Source organism: Eschrichtius robustus, chromosome 1, assembly GCF_028021215.1.
Source record: "Eschrichtius robustus isolate mEscRob2 chromosome 1, mEscRob2.pri, whole genome shotgun sequence".
Classification (NCBI taxonomy): domain Eukaryota; kingdom Metazoa; phylum Chordata; class Mammalia; order Artiodactyla; family Eschrichtiidae; genus Eschrichtius; species Eschrichtius robustus.
The window spans coordinates 95,414,102-95,432,984 of record NC_090824.1 but is presented as its reverse complement, the minus strand read 5'-3'; the positions used below and the strand labels follow the sequence as shown (position 1 = coordinate 95,432,984).

Here is an 18,883-nt window from a genome sequence, read left to right as displayed (position 1 = left end):
AAAGAATTACTGTAAGTAAGTTTTAGATTCTAAAGTTCAGAATATTTTTTATTTGACTTAAATGGAGAATTGGAGTTTTCCTTCTCTGCCCTTCCCCATCATTCACATTTTCCACATAACATTAACCACCACAGCCCCTTATTTTATTATTTCCAATAATTCCAAGTTCATACAGAACTGATAACGTTGCAAGCCCCAAGTATAATAATAGGCAGACTGCTCCCAACTTTCTGTCTAGTTTCCAACCATTAAGGTGAACTGCTAAGAAAAGAAGAATAACTGAAATGTTGAGAAAGATGGTTATGTAAGTTAGTCCTCTACTGTTCACTTCTACAGGAGCAGATGCATTTATAAATGTAGTTTTAATAAACCATGGAACTCCTAGGCACAACATATCGAACACGTTGGATCCCACGATGTTAGACATAGCCATATCTCCCTTGCCTGTAAAAAAAAAAAAAAAAAAAAAAAAGCATGTTGTTAAAATATGCACACCAATACTGTATTTTATTAATAAGCTTCATAAGAAAAAACACTGGATACTTTCTCTGTTTGTTTTGGAAAATTGTTGTATTAGAGCAAAAGTCTTAATGAATTTGTATTTTTAAATTTGGGGGGGTTAGTATTTAAAGTCTTAACATTTATTTATCTAATAATAATTATCTTTATTTATTAAACCATTTTTCAATAAGGTATGTAGATTACTTGTTGCTTTTCATTCTAACATGGTTAGTTATGATTTAATGCACATTTCAGATGAATATTACTTGGGCAATTAGATTTAGTGAAATTAATCTGCTATTAAATAGTAAATCCTTCCTCTGAGTCACTCCTTTTTTTTTCTTCGAAGTATGTTACTGAGGAAATAAATATTTTAAAGGCACCTTTGCTCAGTGTATTTCAGCCAGGCTTTTAAGAATGGGCACTGCAGCTTGAGGGACCTACTTCTTACCTTTTCTTGCAACCAACACACTTGCAATCGTGTCTGGTATGCTTGTTCCTGCTGCTAATAAAGTAAGGCCCATTACTGTATCTGGAATTTCTAATGTTTCCCCTGTAATAAACATAGATATTACAAGTTACAAATCTTATAGATTCGCTAACTGTTCTCTGCAGATATTTCAGATATTTCTTTCCTGAAACAGAAAATAGGCATATTTAGATTTCAGAACCAATATGTATTTACTTAGATTTTAGCTACCAAAATATTGAATAATATTGGTGAATTGGTAACCCAGGTAGCACAGATTTTTAATGACAGATATCGATATTTAATACACAAAATTCTACCAAGGAGTAATTTCCCTACCTGGTATGCTTACAGACGTTTTGGCTGTCCACTGTTGTCAAGGCTGTTGCTTAAAATATGCTAATGAGATTGGTCATTTTCTCTTTTCCCTTTTAAAAACATTTGCTAAAGAGGTAAGATTTAAGCAAATCATTTGTAGCTGTTCTTAAGCTGTAAATGTGTTAACACGGTATGCATTTTTAAATTCCTACTTTAGTGACAGACCTTCGTTTAGTGTTTTCTTTGGGAAATCATAAATCTGAGGAAAACAAAATAGGATTCGGCTTGAGTCTTTCTAACTTTATGGTCCCAGTTTAATACTTCTGTTAAATCTGATGTCAGTTCAACATTTTTCATAAATGTATTCATTTTGGGAAACAGAACTAGAGGGAAGTTTTTAAAAAAAAAAGTAATTGTAACTGCTCTTAATATTGTAATTGAAAACTTACTTTAGAATTTTTTTTTCTTAAAATGTTAATTAAAAGAACTTCAAGTAGCATATTTATTGCATGCTTATATATTGATACTGGAATTGTAATTGGTTGTTAATTTTGTTACTGGTTTGCCAGAGTTCATATGTACATAAATAACACTAATATTTATCATCTTGGGGACCGTTCTATGATCTAGTACTTCATTTTGTTCTTTTCTTGCTTTCCTAATGTCAAATGTGATCTGTCTGAGAAAATTTAGCGTTTTAATATGCAAGCTATTGGACTTTTTCATTGTGCTCTTAAAAAAAAGTAAAAAGAAATAGAATAGCATACTATTCTAAGTCATATATTAATTTGAGAAGAGTCAGAGGTCAGCAAACTTCTTTCGAAAGAGTGAGATAGTAATTATTTTAGGCTTTGCAGGCTATATGATCTCTGTTGCAGTTATTCAGCTCTGCCAGTGTAATGTGAAAGCATCCATAGATAATATATAAATGGATGGGCATGACTGTGTTCAGTAAAACTTAACTCTCAAAAGCAGGAGACTCAGCGATTTGGGCACACAGGTGGTGGTTTGCTCATCTATGATGTAAGTCCATTCAGCTTAACCTTTCTGGGAGAAATTCCTGATTTTTTTGTTCATTGTTTATATTCAGTTTTTCCTTCTGGACTAGGAGTTCTGTGGGACTAGAGCTGCTTATGACCAAGCAGTAATAGTGAAATCTTAATCATGAAGGTAGTAGAAACCTAAAATGAAACTTTATTTTATACCCTTTTTATTCGTTTCATACTACGTTTATATTCCCATATTAAAAAGCAAAATAAAATGTAATCCAGTTAAACAGTGAGTACCCGTCGTTTTCTCGAAACACTGGCACCTTGCTATATTTTTTATTATGGAATGGAATTCAATATAAAGACTATATTGTGCACCCATGCAATGTGATTTAATTATTAGCATAATAGAAAGACATTCTGTGAATTTGATTTCATTTATAACATGTACATTCCTTTGACTTGTACCCCTGGGCTGTATAACAGTGAGAATGTAGTTGACATGTGATATACAACTCACAAAACCTGAATGAGCTTGTTGGTGTATTAATATTTAATCTTTCTGTAAATAGCACTTATCTTTAGTCTTTGCTGAAAAAAAATTTGCTCTTTAACTAGACTACACTTAGTGAATATATGCTTTGTTCTTACATAAAACTGATTATTTTATTTTTAAATTGTGCTCTTATACTTAAGATACATACCAGTTATTGTGACCATCCAAACCAGGATATATGTAAATGCAGATATCCACAGTGCTGACATGAAAAAGGTTATCACAAAGTAATTTTTCCAAAACTTTCTTCTACAATCTGGTGTGGTTAGAAAAAGTAGTATAATAATGGGAAGGGATAGTACCCAAAAAACTCTTTTCAAGTCTGCTTCAGGCATGTTGAAAACACTTGGTGGATCTGTTAGGGAAAAATTAAACGATTTTGAGTTTTCTCAAGTGGCCAGTTAAGTTAGAAATGTTCATTTAGAAAGCTGTATTGAAATAAATTAGCTGTATCAGTTTTTAAGAGGCATTCTAATACCTCATTACTGATATTGCTGGCAAAGAGAAACTAATTGAGACTTCAGGGCTGATGGTGTAAAATGTGATACTCAGCGTTTCTTGATTTGGGGCCTTAAATCCATCAAGATGTCTTGGGTCATTCACTAAGTATGTTAGAGACATAATGTTTATGAAGTGTCAGTTCGACCTCTCTTGGTTTTCTACAGTGTGGATGGTCTTTAGTAACTTTTGCTTATGGGATTAACCGGGTGTCTTAACCTTAGCTATCCCCGTTGTTTCCATTTCCCAATATTGATGATACCTCCAGCCTGCCCTGTGTATCACATAATGTATACTTAGCGAGTATAAGATAATTATAGCATAATCTTTTTATTAAGTGGAATATTTCTAATTCTCATTGTAAGTGACTTTAGGGGACTTGTTTCATTATTTTCTTTAATTAATTTACCAAACACAGAATTCACCACAATTCTTAGAAAGAACCTTAAGAAAGTAGGCACTAGTATAGAATCTACAATGTAACTTATAAGACTTGAGTATGTTTTTTAAATTCAATTTGTTTTATTAACTTAGTGGAAGACAATAATATATTGGATAAAAAGGGGAATTCACTTTAAAATTGTTTGAAATTTGTATGGCATTTATAAAATACTATACCCATATATTAGGTCACATTACAACTAATGCTAGTAAAATAACTCATAAAAAATCTTTTGCCAAGCCTCAGCCAATGGGCCAGAAAGTAACAGATATAATTTTAGTGTAATAAAAAATGTTTGGACTGGTTCTTTTGAGTTTCTTGTTACAAAATTTAACTTAGACATGTGTACCTCTTGCGCCTGAAAGACTAGAAACTATAATTTTTGTAAGAAGGGGCAAAGTCATATTTTAACTTTTTAAGGTAATAAATTAGAATAAGTTCCCTGTCTAAAGTACTAAATAAAATTTAGAATCTGTTTCTTACAACCACTTTATAAAAAAATAACCACCAAATTTGTATTTCTGGCCGTAGCTGAATTCGACTTCCTACTAAATATATCTACTTAAGTGTTTTGCTACTGCTTCAGATGACATGTTTAAAATTCAACTGTTTCCTTCCTACTTTCTTTTTTCCCACACCAGCTTTTCTTCCTTAATTCCTAGTTTTTGTAAGTGGTGTTCTCATCTTCTTAGTCATTATCAAAAGCCTCAGAATTATCTCTGCTCCCAAGTAGCCCTTCAGTTGCCTGGTCTTGGTGATGCTTCCTTTGCAATGTCTCACATCTGTTCTCTTGTATTCCCCCTGCCTTCACTTTGTCTAGACATCTGCTAAACACATCAGTTGGTTTAGTAGCCTCTTAAAGACCTCCATGTCCTTTATCCCATATTTCAGTTCTGATAATTTCTCTACTCACAAACCTGCAAACACTCTTAATCTAGCATTTAAGACTCTTTCTATCCTCTTCCTTTCTATCCACCTTTCTTCTGCTTCCATTCTGCACATTCAGTGCTCCAGTTATGTTAGTACTTGAGCAGGCCTTTTGCTCATGTTACTTCCTTGTCAGTCAGTCCATGGAATACTCTTTATCTTATCTCTGCATCATTTACTTATGACTAATAGCTAACAGCTATTGAAGTCTAGACTTCAATAGCTGTTACTTATTACTCATAAATCAGGTTGTTAGTTAAAATCTTACTATTCTACAAGGCTTAGTTTTAATGCTCCCTTCTCCGTGATAATCTTTCCTATCTAACCATCCTCATCACATTTTAGCTATTTGGGTTTTTTTTTTTTTTCCCCCCTGTAGTATTGGAAGCTTCTTTAGGGATAGGTCTGCCTCTTGATCATCCCTGAATCCCCATAGTGTTTTTTACATAGTAAGTATATAGTACTTAATGAATTAAGTGAAATGAAATTAAGTTTTGCTAGTGAATAGACTTAACAGTGGCCAGGATGTGGTTATTACCTTCAGAAACCTGACTAAGACCATGTAAACTTATAGAAAGCTGGGAGTACCCAGAATCTTCATGAAATATTCCACTGTCAGTTCTTGATTGCCTGCGGATGAATGGTTGATCCTCCTCTTCCCATCCCATCAGTGGCTGCTGTTCACTTCTCTCTTCCATTGCTTTGGCAAGGCAGGTGCAGCAAGGACCGCACTTCTTTATAATATATTGGTTAATTTTAATGTCAAAACACAGCACCAAAACATATAATCCGTATATCAAAAGCAGTGAAGTTCCTTCATACCTATAAATTAGAGAAATTTGTGTGTTTTTCAATTAAAAATGTGAAAGTTATTTTAGAGTTAGTAGCTTTGGGGCAGTATCTGCTTAATTTTCGAATGCAGCAATAGAACGGAAATGTTCTAGATATATTTTGGATTTGTAGATGCGTCCACCTTTGGTTACAGCATTATTAAAAATTTATTGATGAAAGCTTGACACTGTCCTTTCTGTATTTCAAAAACAAGGATTATAAATTCATTGTCTTAATTTGTAGAATCCTTCCGAATGGCAGGCATAAAAAGTTCTTTAAACATAATAGTAATTGTAGACTTTCAAAATAAAAGTGAAACTAATGAATAGTGATGGGCATTCTCCACCTCAGTTCATTGGAAGAATATAATAATTATAAGAAAATATAGTATCTTCATTTCAGTTGTTCTGGTATAGGAATTTTGTGTAAAATATTCAGAATATGTTAGACTTTGGAGATTTTCAGTTTGCTATACAGAGGTTTTTTTTACGATTTTAATGTAAATGAGTTTGGCTTGCATTCACAAGAAAGCAAGGATGTTCTCAAAAATAAAGTTATACCTAAGGCACTGAGAATCGTTTTCCTGTACTCTGGTTTGCTGTTTAAAGGATTTTCATTAGCGAATACCATCACATTTGAACCTTGCATTTACCTTTTATTTTATAGCCAGTGAATCTCTGCTACAGCTTGAAAGCACAGAGTTCCTGATTTCCCTCATGGGGGGGGAGCGTTAGCTTGGATGCTCTCACAGTGATTGTCCCCTTACAGACAACTGCTGAGTCCCAGAAGCATCCCCATTGTAACCAACAGTCTCTCCTTGGGAGACAGGCTAGATTTCAGGATGATGCATTTAAGACATTTGCTCCCTGCGAGGTTTAAAGTTTTTTGATAGCAGGTATTGGTGCAGCACTGCCAAATTGCAGTATTCCAGAGGGGTGCCATTTACAGTGTTTTCTATTTTTCTGGTGATCTCTGGCATTGGGCAATGTACAATCCGTATGGCTGTGTTTTACATTTCTTTATCCGTTAAGATTCCTAGCGTAGTGATAAACACCTACTTGTTAGCCGAAACGGTTACTATCTGTTCACCTAAGTCACCCCCTTTTTCATTTTCTTGGAACAGCAAGGCATGGGGAGATTATAAAGAAAGCAAATAGTTTTCAATATTGAAACCTAAACGTTTTAGATTTTTAGAGGAAGAAGGCTATAGTTCCTCTTACTAAATGAACATCAGGGAGAAAGTTGGAGGAATTTAAAGGAACTTCTTTTACTTCCTTTGTCATCTTCTCCAATCTTGTGACCATGGTCACTTTTAACGGAGGAAAGGTAAACCACCCAATAGATGAAAAAGCCACCTGTTGGGGCTTTAACGGACAAAAAAGTTGGGAGATCTTCTCAACAGGCAGTGGGGAGAAAGAAGGGTGGTAACATCCAGTGGTTAGACAAAAGAAGACTGACTTGACTAAAGAATTGCGAAGAAAGGAGAAGAACCCAACTAGCAATCGTGGTGAGGAGGTTAGCTCAGAGACCTACAGGGAAAATGTACGGAAGTGGCGGATAATTGAGAAGTGATTGAAATAACATTTTTGAAAAAAAATGTTACTAAACCATCAGAATTTTATAAAAATCCTCTCTGTAATTGTTTTACATTAAGAATAATGATTATTTCAAGCTTACCAGTAAACTTGGTTGTCAAATATTATGGCAAGAACTGCTGCTACACTAATCACGTATGCTGCACAGTCTCTGAATAGGGGCCAACATGATAGCGTTGAAACCTGTAAAAATAATTTAATGTTCTCCATTACACTGTAACTTCTTCAAGTACTTGCTTAGTGCAATAATAAAATTGTATATTTGTAGCTAAATATTGTTATCTTTTGCATATTGAATAGAGAAAGGAATTTTAAGAAAAATTGTGTTTCTAAACCTAGTCTGATTTTCATAAATTTGACCAAGAGGTATTTGTGGGTTAACTTAAAATTGAATACATGTTGTTTTTCGACCGATTAATAAATTTAACTGAACACGTTACTAGTGCCTTGTTTGTTCTAGACTCTGAACGGTTCTTATAATTTGTCAAGGCAATAAATTTTGTTGAATAAAGTTTTTTTACATACCACGTTAGATAGTAAGCCACAGGCTGCACAGATGCCAAGGAGATTATAAATTGCAGATCCAAGAATGGTGCTAATGCCAATATCGCCCTTTGTGATAAATACACCTATAAGCAAGACAGTAGCTAAGTTAGTATTGACTTGGAGAAGATGAAATCACATGGAGTAAGAAAAAATACAAGGAGCAATATTTACCTAGGAAAGCAGTAACTAATTCAGGAGCTGAACTACCGGCTGCCATAAAAGTTGCACCGGCAACATTCTGGGACAATCCAAAGTCTGAAGACAAATGAAATTATGTTATGCCTGGTAAAGTGACAAATGAAAGAGTATGTCTTTATAACTAAATAGATATATATCAAAGCTACATCTTCACAGAAAATCACTAATATTAACTTTAGCTGGAAAATAGCCGATAGAGGCAGCATGCTAGGCATTATTTACCCTAAGTCAGAAAGTTAGTGTCAAAGTTAGAACTAAAACTCAGGTTTCCAAGGCTTTGATAGCAATCCTTTTTTGATGTTTATTGTTTGCTATATCTACTGATATTTGACAGTCTTTCCAGACTCTCAAACTCTGGTGTGCTTTGTTGAGTCCCTTTCACCTGTGGTCAGTATTTCCTTATTCTTGCCTGTGGGGACCATTACCTGTCGCTCACTCTCAGGTCCACATCAGGTTCTACTTCTCTGCTGAGACATCTACCTTTGACATTACTGATTCCTTTTGTTGTTGGCGGTGTGACAACAAAACAAAAATAGCTACAATATTTCTGCCCACGTGATTTTCCAGAACCTCTCCATTCCCTATCAAAAAACCAAAATAAAACAAAAAACAAGGTGGAGTTTATGTTTACGTCATCTGAGCCTAGATGAGCCTTTGTGACTGCTTTGACTAACAGTATGGCAGAGCCGTAATATTTCTGAAGCTAGGACATAAAAGGTGACAAGACTTTCTCATGGTTTTCTCTCTCTAGGAACATTTGCTTCAGAGCCCTAAGTGATCGCATAAAAACCCTGGCTACCATCCTGGAAAGACCTTGTGAAGAGCCCACATAGAAATAGAGATCCCTGAGGAACCCCGGCTGGTTCAGCCCCCCAGTTTTGAATCTTCCCATCCCAGGCACCAGACATGTGAAGGAGGGAGTTTTCAGATAATTCTAGTCCTCTCTTCTTACTATAGCTGCATGAGAGACCTCAAGCAAGAACCACTCAGCTGAGGCCAGTAAACCCCCAAAGCTGTGAGAGGTATGAAATGATTGTTCTTTTAAGCTGCTAGTTTTGGGGTGATTTGTTAAGCAGCCATAGATAACTGGAACACCTGACTATTGTTCATTTATTTGTTATTTATCTATTGACTACCTAGTATGCCAGATGCTTTTTTTATGTGCTAGGAATGTGGCAGTAACAAAACAGACAAGTGTTTCTCATCTTCTGGAATTTAATTATAGTGAGAACAGACAGACAAGAAAACTATGTATCATGTTAGAAGGAGCAAAAGCAGGGTGGGGGGATATAAAATGTCATGGAGGAAAGATTGTAATTTTAGATTGGGTAACCAGAAAGGACTTCACTGAGGTGGTAACTTAAAGACTTCAGAGTGAGGGAGCTAACCTCGCATAGACCCAGGAGTATTCTAGGTAGATGGAGTGAGTGCAAAGGTTTTGAGGTAGAAGCTAGCCTGTGTGTTCAAGAAACAGAAAAAGACTGGAGTGTCTGGAATAAAGTGTGTGAAGGAGAGCTGTAGATGATGAGGTCAAAGGTAATAGGTGGCTAGATCATATAAGGCCTTGTGGATCCTAGCAAGGACTTGGGCTTTTATTGTGAAGAATATGGGAAGTGCTTGGAAAGACATCCACAATATTGCTTGCTGGTGATACCAGCCGCAGTCATCTTTTTTATCCCCATGAGATTGTCTGGTCTCAGAGGCCCAACCAGCTTGTTGGGCCACCTGTTAAGCCTCCATTGTGAAAAATCCTCTCGGGATAGTCGGAATTATCTAATCCAGGCCCTCTCTCCTATTCCTTACTATTTTCCTTTGGTCATCTTGCTTGATGAACATCTACTTGTGGTGACTAATGAAGGGAGAGAAGTAATAATTTATGTAAGTGACATTTCATAGCATTTCTTTTACTGGTTAGAGTAATTTTACATATAAATGTGTAGCATATATATAGGATATAGAATTTATACTCTTACTACAACTCTGATATGTAGTAGGACCGATTGGCCATGAAACTTAAAATAGAACAAGATGAAGCATATTGTTCTGTTATTAACTTTTTCATTTTATGTATGAAGTAAATAATATCTTATATTCATGGTATACAGTTCACTATCATATACATAATTTAATCGTCTCAGCTATCCTCAGATGTGAGTGATGGTATTTCCATTTTACAGATAAAGAAACAGGTCCAGAAGGTTAAGTAACTAAAAGTTACATGGAGAGTAAGGATCTTAAATGTGAGGAGTTAGGGCATAAACCACAAGTCTATTGGTTCTAAACCCAGTGCTATTTCTGTTTCATCACAGAAACTCAATATAATATAAGAATGGCACTTAGGCCAATTATGGGGGACAATTGAGTCATTTTCTTTCCTGCCTCATGGTACTGGTACGTAACTACCACTGTTCCATTCCGTGCTAGGGGGAAAATAGCTAATGGGAGTCAGGAATAATTTGGACATTTTCCAGCATATTCCAGAGAATGTATAAATTTAGTGATATTACCATGAATTCTCTTCTCAAATCAAACCAGGGCTAGATAATATGTGGAGGAAATTGAAAAAGAACAAAGTGCTTTATCTTGAAGTAACTGTCTAAACTTGGGGCAGCTGAAGAGTGAATGGCCAATCTTCATTTAATGCTGGCCGAAGAATGCTTCATTAGAAAAATTCAGTCTTGAGAGAGAAAGGGTGATCCATCCGGCTGCTGCAAGGTAAGAAAATAGGTGGCCCTTTTGAGCACTTTTACTCTCAAAAGGCAGTAACAATAAAGCTTGTTGCTATTCACTGGGCTCTATTTCAGTTATGAAAAGAAAGGTTCTGTACAGATGGATGTGTAAAACTTCAAAGATATTTTAACAAGTTATATCTTAAGGTTCTAAGCATATTTTGTAAAATGGTTTATACCTTTGAACTTTAGAGTCGACTGGCTTTGTCTTCACTGACCCTTGGGTAGCATTTCTCTCTGCTATAGTTTATTATTAAAGATAAATTGTTCTGGTTTCCCACGCCCCTCCCAAGAGCTATTACTTTTTTCCCTCTCTATTACTCTAAAGGAATAATCATATTTCCTTCAGGATGTAGTAGAATTGTTCAAGGTGAGTTTTCTTTATAGGTTTAGATATTACCTTGTTTATATAAAGTGCAACTTTATGATAATGAACTGATTACTCATCAGTAACTCATCAGACTTTTTCTTAAGCATGTTCTCTTCTCTGATACCATGTTGGAAAGTTTATAACGGTTTTTGAAAATCCTCTTCTGGAAATATAGTAGAAAGAGTTTTAAACTAAAATGGAGACCTGGCTTCTGGCCTTGCCAGTACCTTAATGTGAGACTTTAGATAAGTCATTCAGACAAGCCTTGTATTTTGCCATCTGTAAAATGGAGGGTTGGACTACACAATATTTAGGTATCTTCTAATTTTATCAATTTTTACAAAAAATATAAAGTATGAATTCTGTGCCTTAAGCCTCTGTACTGCTTCTTACTGTTAAATAAATTCCTTTTATAAATAAAACTCCCCTTTGTTGCTGAAAATTTAGAAAATGGAGGAGAAAACAGAATGGGGAGGATCATTTATAATTTTAACATTGTATTTCAACCACTGCTACCGTTCTTTATGTATTTCCAGTTCTTTTCACAGTGTGCGTTTAATAGAGTTACAAGAGTAGGCTATAAGCAATTTGGTGTCTTCTGGCACAATTTTGTGAAGTCCTCAGTGACAGCAAATTTTCATGCTTTGTGAATGGATTTGAATTTTGGAAGCAATTAAAAGTCATTCAGACCCAACTCTAGTGACTAGGGTGGGTAGTCATGCTGAGTAATTCTATTCAAAATGAAGTATGACAGCAAACCAATGTCTTTTATGATTTGCAAAATTGGTTCTGATATTAATTCCAAATATATTCTAGAAATGTTTTGAGTGAAGTCAGCATCATTGAAATAAATGCCTAGCCTCTCAATGCACAACTGCATGTATATGCTCTGTGGTGCTTTTAACAGTAAATAAAAACATTTGAAGTACTTTATCATCTCATATTTTGTCTGAGCTATAATGGAATAAATTCTGAAACCCTGTATAATGTTTTGAAAGGCCTGATTCCACTGAAAAAGAAAGACTCCCCCATGGCCTAATCTAACAGCTTTAATATTAATTAATTTCCATTTGCCCTAAGTCTATCATATAAAGCATATGTAAGACATTTTATCTCCAAAGCTCACAATTACCTGAGTTTTGTCTCCATAACTTGCCCAAGGTCACATAGGTAGTAGTTGCAGAGATGGGATGGGCAGCTAGACCTTTTTGAGTTTAAAAAGCTGCTCTTTCTGTTACCCATGTAAGTGAAGAGATTAATATATAGTTTATTATTATTATTATCATCATCATCATCATCATTGCCTGTTCCTGAATAGCATCTTGGTAATATCCAGACCACTTGGCACTTATTTAGATCCATACACCTAGGGTAGATTTAGATGCAATGCAAGGTGACCACAATATATTTATTTATATTTTAAATTTAGATTAGTTTAGATCAGAGGGAAAAGAAAAACAAAGAGGATGAAAATGCTCTTAAGAGGAGAATGAGTGCCTGTGTGGCAGGGAGGAAGCACTATTCTTAGATTCTTTGTTCTTTGGGAAGGCTTTGCCTCTGTAAATTTCATAGGGATTAAGAATCAAACAATCCCCTGAAACTGTCGGCTAGCCAAATGCCATACTCACAGAATTATTCCACTCCCTTTCAATTTTATCAATTTAGAATTAATTCTACCTGGAATTAAAACTTGCCTTTCTTTCTTATTGTCTATTTCTGAAACATAAAGTAGAACATGGGCAAATATTAGCTCAAAGCAGAGTGAATAAGAATAATTTTTTAATAAAAAAGTAAATATTTTGTTTAAGTATGTTTCTGAAAACCTTACTAAGATCATTTTCACTTGAGACATGTTATACTTCAAAGGATCAACATGGTGGAGGGATTAGAATTACTAACTGAATAGCATATTAGTGTAACATTTAAAAAGAAAAGTTTCATAACTAGCTCATTGTGGACTTTGGGCTATATCAAGTGACCAGTCATTAGGGGTTCTCATTTTTCTCTCTAGTTAGCTTAGGAAAAGTTAAAGAAAGGTGATTTAAACAGTGGTTAAATAACTCTAGGAGATCCCCATTACATGTTAAAACAATACATAAAAAGGATTTGTTTTGACTTTATACTGAACTTTCGTGTTTCTAAAAATGAACTGCTTATAAAGATGAGAGGTAATAGTCCTACTATTTGGGCTACAAGTTAATATAGTTTATATTATATATAAATGTGTTCGAAGAATCATCTTTAGTCTCTTTTCCTTTAGAACTTAAATGGATAAAAGAGAAAATAGGATTAGAGGAAGGGGGTATAGCAACAACATTTTCTTGTATTGGTTCTACATAGTTAAGATGACAGCAAGATGTCTCAGGGTATGTGCTTGCTTTTCCAGTTTTGAGGTGGGGAGGAGAGGTTGTGTGACTTTTATGATCATGAGTTGAGCAAGAAAGGGAAAGATCCTTGTTGAAAGCCTCAAGTGGTGGTGGTTCTAATGGTAATTGACAGACCAGCATATATAGCTACAGACAGAGAAAGAGCACTCACTTGCCTGAGTTGGGCCTGGCCAGGGCATCAGCAAGAGGCTCTGCCCTCCACCACTTCCAACTTATCCCCTGCATGGAGACTCCAGTCCTGAGCCTTTTCTAGTCTTCACCTTGCTGAAGACCCTTGTGCCAACCAAATGAACCACTGTTAGTGATTTGAGGAGGGGTTCATGGGGTGATGGGGCTGGGGTGAGTCAGGGGTGTGCCAATTCAACCATTGTATCCTAGGTTGGGACTCAGACATGTACTCCATAGAAAGTCATTGCATTATACATGATGGTTTGGTTCCACAGTACTGCACTATGACTTCATATACATCATGGACAAAATGCTTAGTTCTCAGAGTCTAATTATTGCAGGTAACCATTTATAACATTAATTTACAACCCCCAGTAGGTTGCTAAAATTCTTAACTGATTTTTTTTAAGTGACTTGGTGGATTCTCACTATTTTGTAGTATACTTCCTCTGTAGTTACAGTCAGTATTTGATGTATTTTTGTGGTCAAAATTTTCAGTGCCCTTGGGAGGAAAAATACCTTTTAAAATTGTTCAAAAAGAACAGTTCTTCTGAAACAACCATATTACGGCAGCTAATCTCAAACAAGGACGTGTAAAATTATATCACACAGCAACTGAAAACATTCTTGGGTTTTGGCATTAGAGAAACCAGGGCTCTCCTGTGTTCTGGCTGTGTAGTCTTGAGAAATTACATATTCTCTCAGCCTCGGTTTTTTCATTAGTAAAACCAATCTAATAGTCCCTGCTTTATAGGGTTTTTGTGAAGACTAAATATAATCATATATGTTTAATTTAGAACCATGCTTGGTCTTCTATAATTGTTTTATGATAAATAACTATAATAAATACATAAATAATTAATAGCATTCCAGTACATTGTAGAATGCTCTGTAAATTGTTTCGAGGATTATATTAATACTTATTAGTTGGGTGGGACTATTATAGCTTGTCAAAGAACTATGGGGAAATGTAAAGCGTTTGCAGACTTTCTGAAGTTAGTTTCTGTGGGTGTAAAGAAATTCCAGAGAAATTGTTTTTTATTGCTGATGTCCTAATTTGGATAAGACCATGCTAAGACCTTGGAAAGAGAAACGACAGAATGAATTTAGAGGCATTTAAAAATGAATCCAGCTAGCACTATTTCTATTTCATTTCATTGCCAGTATTTTCAATGCTCAAGACCGGGGTCAATTCTTAGCAGCTGAGGATTTGGCAGTGATGTGGGCATCCATCAATCACACATCCATAATAGCTACTGTGTTATACTTCAGAGCAAAGAGCGATTCACTTGAGAAATGAATGTTTGCTGATGATGTTCCAAAGTAATTCCACAAATGGCATGGTGGAAGTCATTATTATAGATATTTTATGAAGTTGCTTAATGAAGATTATTTTGAAGTAGCAATCTAAATTTTAATGCAGTGGTTTCTTCTGCAGGGCCAGAAAAGTTATCTATTTATTTACCACTCCCAAGACAGGTTTTTATTTTAAAAATTCTTGATGGATTTATTCTTTGACTGAAAGAAGTCAAGTCATTGTTTGGAAATGTGAAAACAAAAAACAAACAAAAGAAAAGTGATTTGTTTGTTTGCTTTCCAGGAAGAGAAGGATTCTAAGTGGGGATATAGTACCTTGAATTTTTAATTTCTTAGTTTTATATAATTAATATGATTTAGTTTTTCTAATGAGAAGTGCGGTACTGGCACAAACATGAACAAATAGATCATTAGAATAGAGTATAGAGTTGAGAGTATAGAAAATGGATCAACTTTTGGGAAAAATAGCATTGTATCCTATAGCAAAACAAATTCTTAGTGGAAGAAATGAAAATATTAAATATAAATAAATAAATAAATAAATGTAAAAAAAAAAAGAAACTATAAGTAGAAGAAAAGATGACAATTTTTCTGACCTAGGGATAAAAAGGTATTTCTAGGTATAAAACCAAAAGGGGAATCATAAAGGAAAATATTTGTAAATTTACTTAAAAATATGTACACTTCAATGTGATAAACACATAAAATACAAAACCAAACAAACCATAAAAAGTATATCATATAAAAATTATATTAGAAAGAGTTAATACCCTTACATTAAAAAAAATCTTGGAAATCAGTAAGTAAAAGACAAATACTCCCGTATTAGAACATGGGCAAAAAACACAAAAGCAAAACCACAAATTTTAATACACATATAAAATGTTCAACCTCACAAATAATAAGATAACTACAAATTTTATGAAATAACTTCCATTTGAAAGCAATTAACAAAGACATTTAAAATGATCCCAATAAGAATTATTTTTAAAAAAGATATTATTCATGGTTTTCTGGAATGGAAGCTACCACACATTGTGGAGGTTTTCGTTGGCACACCCTTTGTGAAATGCTTTTGGCAATGTATAATATAAAGCTTAAGGTATGCATAGCTCTGTATCTTTATCAGGAAATGATCAGAGAAGTTTGCAAAGATTTGATACAAGTATGGACATAACATCATTTAGAACAAAAAATTAAAACTCAAATGTCTAATAAGATTAATAATTTTAAAAATTGTGATAAATTTCTACTGGGTGCTTATTATGTATAAAAACCAGTGTTGGGTGTTCAAATCGTTTACAGAATCAGGAACTATTGTGCTGCCATGAAGAATCATGTTTTTTGCAGGGTATTTAATAATACAGGGATATGTGCATGATTAAATATTATCTTAGGAAAAGGAAACGACCTCAAATTGTATATGTAGCAAGATCTAAAAGACTGACAGGAAATACACCAAATGATAACTGTGGGGATCTCTGGGTGATAGAAATGTAGAGGAATTTGTTTTTTCTTCTATTCTGCTTGCATTTCATCAGTCTAAGTAAAAGTATTATGTTAAAGTAATTTAATTTCTATTAAGGAAGACTATCAACGTCAGTGTCAAATGTAGTATCAATGTAAAACTATAAGTTAAATAATAATTATAATAACCTTACGCTGACCTGTTCTATAATTATTTTTCATTAGAGAAATAGGTGTTGAGTGCCTCTGCTAGTGCCAGATCCTGTTTTAAGTCCTAAGGATACTGCTGTACTGCACTGAACAAGAGAGAAAATGACTTGTGTTTCAGCAGGGGTTGGGGATGGGACCATGGGAAAAGGGAGAAAGGGAGAGTTTACATTCATGCTCTTTCCCTGTAAAGAAATGCTAGCAGTGTGTGTGTGTGTGTGTGGCGGGGGGATGCTATTTCTGTGTAGTCCTGGGAGTATGCAGTGGGAAATCTAAGCCTTAACTTTGACCTTCTCTGAAGTGAGCATGCTCAACCAATTAAACTAACTAAGCAGGAGACAGAGACTGGACACGCTGGCACTTTTGCTTATTTGGCATAAAACATCGCTGATATCCTGATTTTAGGGGCCAGTGTGCTAATGTAAGGTCTGTGCTCAGAAATCTGGGCGATATACGTGATTGAAGGGGTAGAACTGAGGGGCTTGGCAGATCTTATTTCCAGAAACCAGTAACTGAGCTTAATGTTTAATTACCTGATGCCAAAGGGCACTTTACATAAGATGCAGGACTTATTTATTTATTTATTGGTTCATAAACATGAATTAGTTTCCTTACTGGTAGGAGGCTGGGAAAGGAAGAGGGAGGAGGGCGGTCCTTAAAGGTATTTTTTTTATCATCTACCTTTTTAAAAAAGTTACAGAGATTTTAGGGTAAAAATGAAAAAAATTTTTGAAGTGTTTGATGGCAAGTATTAGGAGTCCAGTGTATTAGGAGTATATACCAAGTGCATGTATATGAAACTTGGAACAGCTTACTAACAAACAGCTAGGCAGTACAATAGACACACTGCAAGTTTCTGGAGATAGGCACTATAGCAATGGTTGCTTTGTACTCATTTAAAGATGTTCTGCTGCACATTAACTACCAAGAAAAACCATACTCACGCCAGTCCCTCAAGATACAGGCCACCACAACGCAGAAGTCAGCGTTCTGCAGCCAGTTGAGATGGACAGGATTGCTGCTGAGCTACTCCAAAGACAGCTGTATATGTGTGTGGCACTACTGTTCTGGAAAGTTGTAGAGAAGATTTCCAGCTACTTACATTCACTGATGATTTCCAAGGAGGGTAGGAAGTACTCATCACAGACAATAGACATGGCCATGAACATGTAAAGGATAATTAGGAAGTAGATTATGATGCCTCCATCTGCACGCTCCTGTTTTGTGAAAAACCCTTCAGGGAACTCCGATGATGGGGACATAACACATTGGGTGCTATTTCCTGGTAAGGAAAAGGAGGTGAAAATTTGAAGGATGTTGGAGTCACACATTCCAAGCCCACAAAGAGAAATTCCTTAAGAAAACAGGAATTGTGGGATTAAATCACTTTTGAATATGATGTAATTGTAGATCCTTAAAAAAAAGTTAGTCTTTGGGACCTGTAAGAGGTGCTTTAATGAAATAAGATAATGATAGCAGGTGAATTAAAAAGAGGAAATAACGAAATCAGTCTTCCTTGTCTGCTTCCTTACTAAAAGGGAATTCTGAACCCCTTTTCCTCCTCAATCAGAAACTGTATTTTGAAGGTAAAGATTCCTAATATCTGTACAATTTCATTTTCTCGTTTCAGAGCCCAAGTTTTCCACAAAGCCCAAGGCCCGCAAAGAATCATCCGCTGCTGTAGAGAGAATTTCTAGGATGAAAGAAGATTTCTTTTTCCATGATGAAGTCTCCAACAATAACAACTGAAGACTCTCCTGCTTCATGACGTCTGTGAATTATTTCAGAGCTATCTTTGAGAACTTATTCGAAGGATCAAAAGTGTTTGATAGCCTACCAAATGCTAAAACGCAGAGCAAATACAGCAGGAAGCATAAGCAAAAGTGAGTCAAGTAAGAAATTCCCTCTCTTTGTCTGTTTATCCATATGTGGCAGCAGCAGGGGTAGCTGACCCCAGCGTCCACCTACCTGTAGCCCTGGGGAGCCGCTGGGGCAGGGAGGCACCTGGGGGAGGCAAGTGTGCAGTAGCCCAGAGGATGCCGAGGAGCAGGGCCCTTCTTGCCCACCGTGGGCCCCCTTTGGTCTGCATTTCTGCAGCGGTCTTTCTGCAACGTGCAGCCTTGGGAAGGGAGAAGAGGAGGATTAAGCTGGATCATGTGAGGAGTCTCCTTCCTGCCCAGTGCCCTGCCCAGGGCACATCACAGCAAGGCCAGTGGACAAGGGAGGGTGATTGGAGCCAGCCGAGCTACTCTGATCAGGAGCCCTAAGCCCCAGAGAGGCTGGAGGAGGCAGGGAGGAAGCAGACAGTCCCGTGGCCCACGGTCCCCGAGGGCAGATCCAGGCGGCTTGCTCTTTACGGAGTGATTTT

The 18,883-nt window shown here is 35.7% G+C and overlaps 1 protein-coding gene across 1 annotated transcript; it reads right to left on the bottom strand.

The window, feature by feature from the left end:
- Window positions 1-121: 121 nt before the first annotated feature.
- SLC24A5 (solute carrier family 24 member 5) lies at window positions 122-18,604 on the bottom strand. The gene is made up of 9 exons (XM_068551091.1): window positions 18,484-18,604; window positions 17,618-17,797; window positions 7,844-7,927; window positions 7,652-7,755; window positions 7,209-7,309; window positions 5,239-5,522; window positions 2,982-3,188; window positions 953-1,054; window positions 122-444 (listed from the first exon to the last, which is right to left on the bottom strand). The coding sequence occupies exons 1-9, from the start codon at window positions 18,602-18,604 to the stop codon at window positions 122-124; spliced, it is 1,506 nt and encodes a 501-aa protein (XP_068407192.1).
- Between the last annotated feature and the right edge of the window lie 279 nt (window positions 18,605-18,883).

Excerpts from the sequence above, each read along its gene's own strand:
- SLC24A5 (XM_068551091.1), bottom strand. The coding sequence starts at position 18,604 with ATGCAGACCAAAGGGGGCCCACGGTGGGCAAGAAGGGCCCTGCTCCTC. Across the intron at positions 7,756-7,843 it reads ATTAGTTACTGCTTTCCTAG|GTGTATTTATCACAAAGGGC; the intron begins GTAAATATTGCT and ends TCTTGCTTATAG. Across the intron at positions 445-952 it reads TGTGTTGGTTGCAAGAAAAG|GCAAGGGAGATATGGCTATG; the intron begins GTAAGAAGTAGG and ends TTTTTTTTACAG.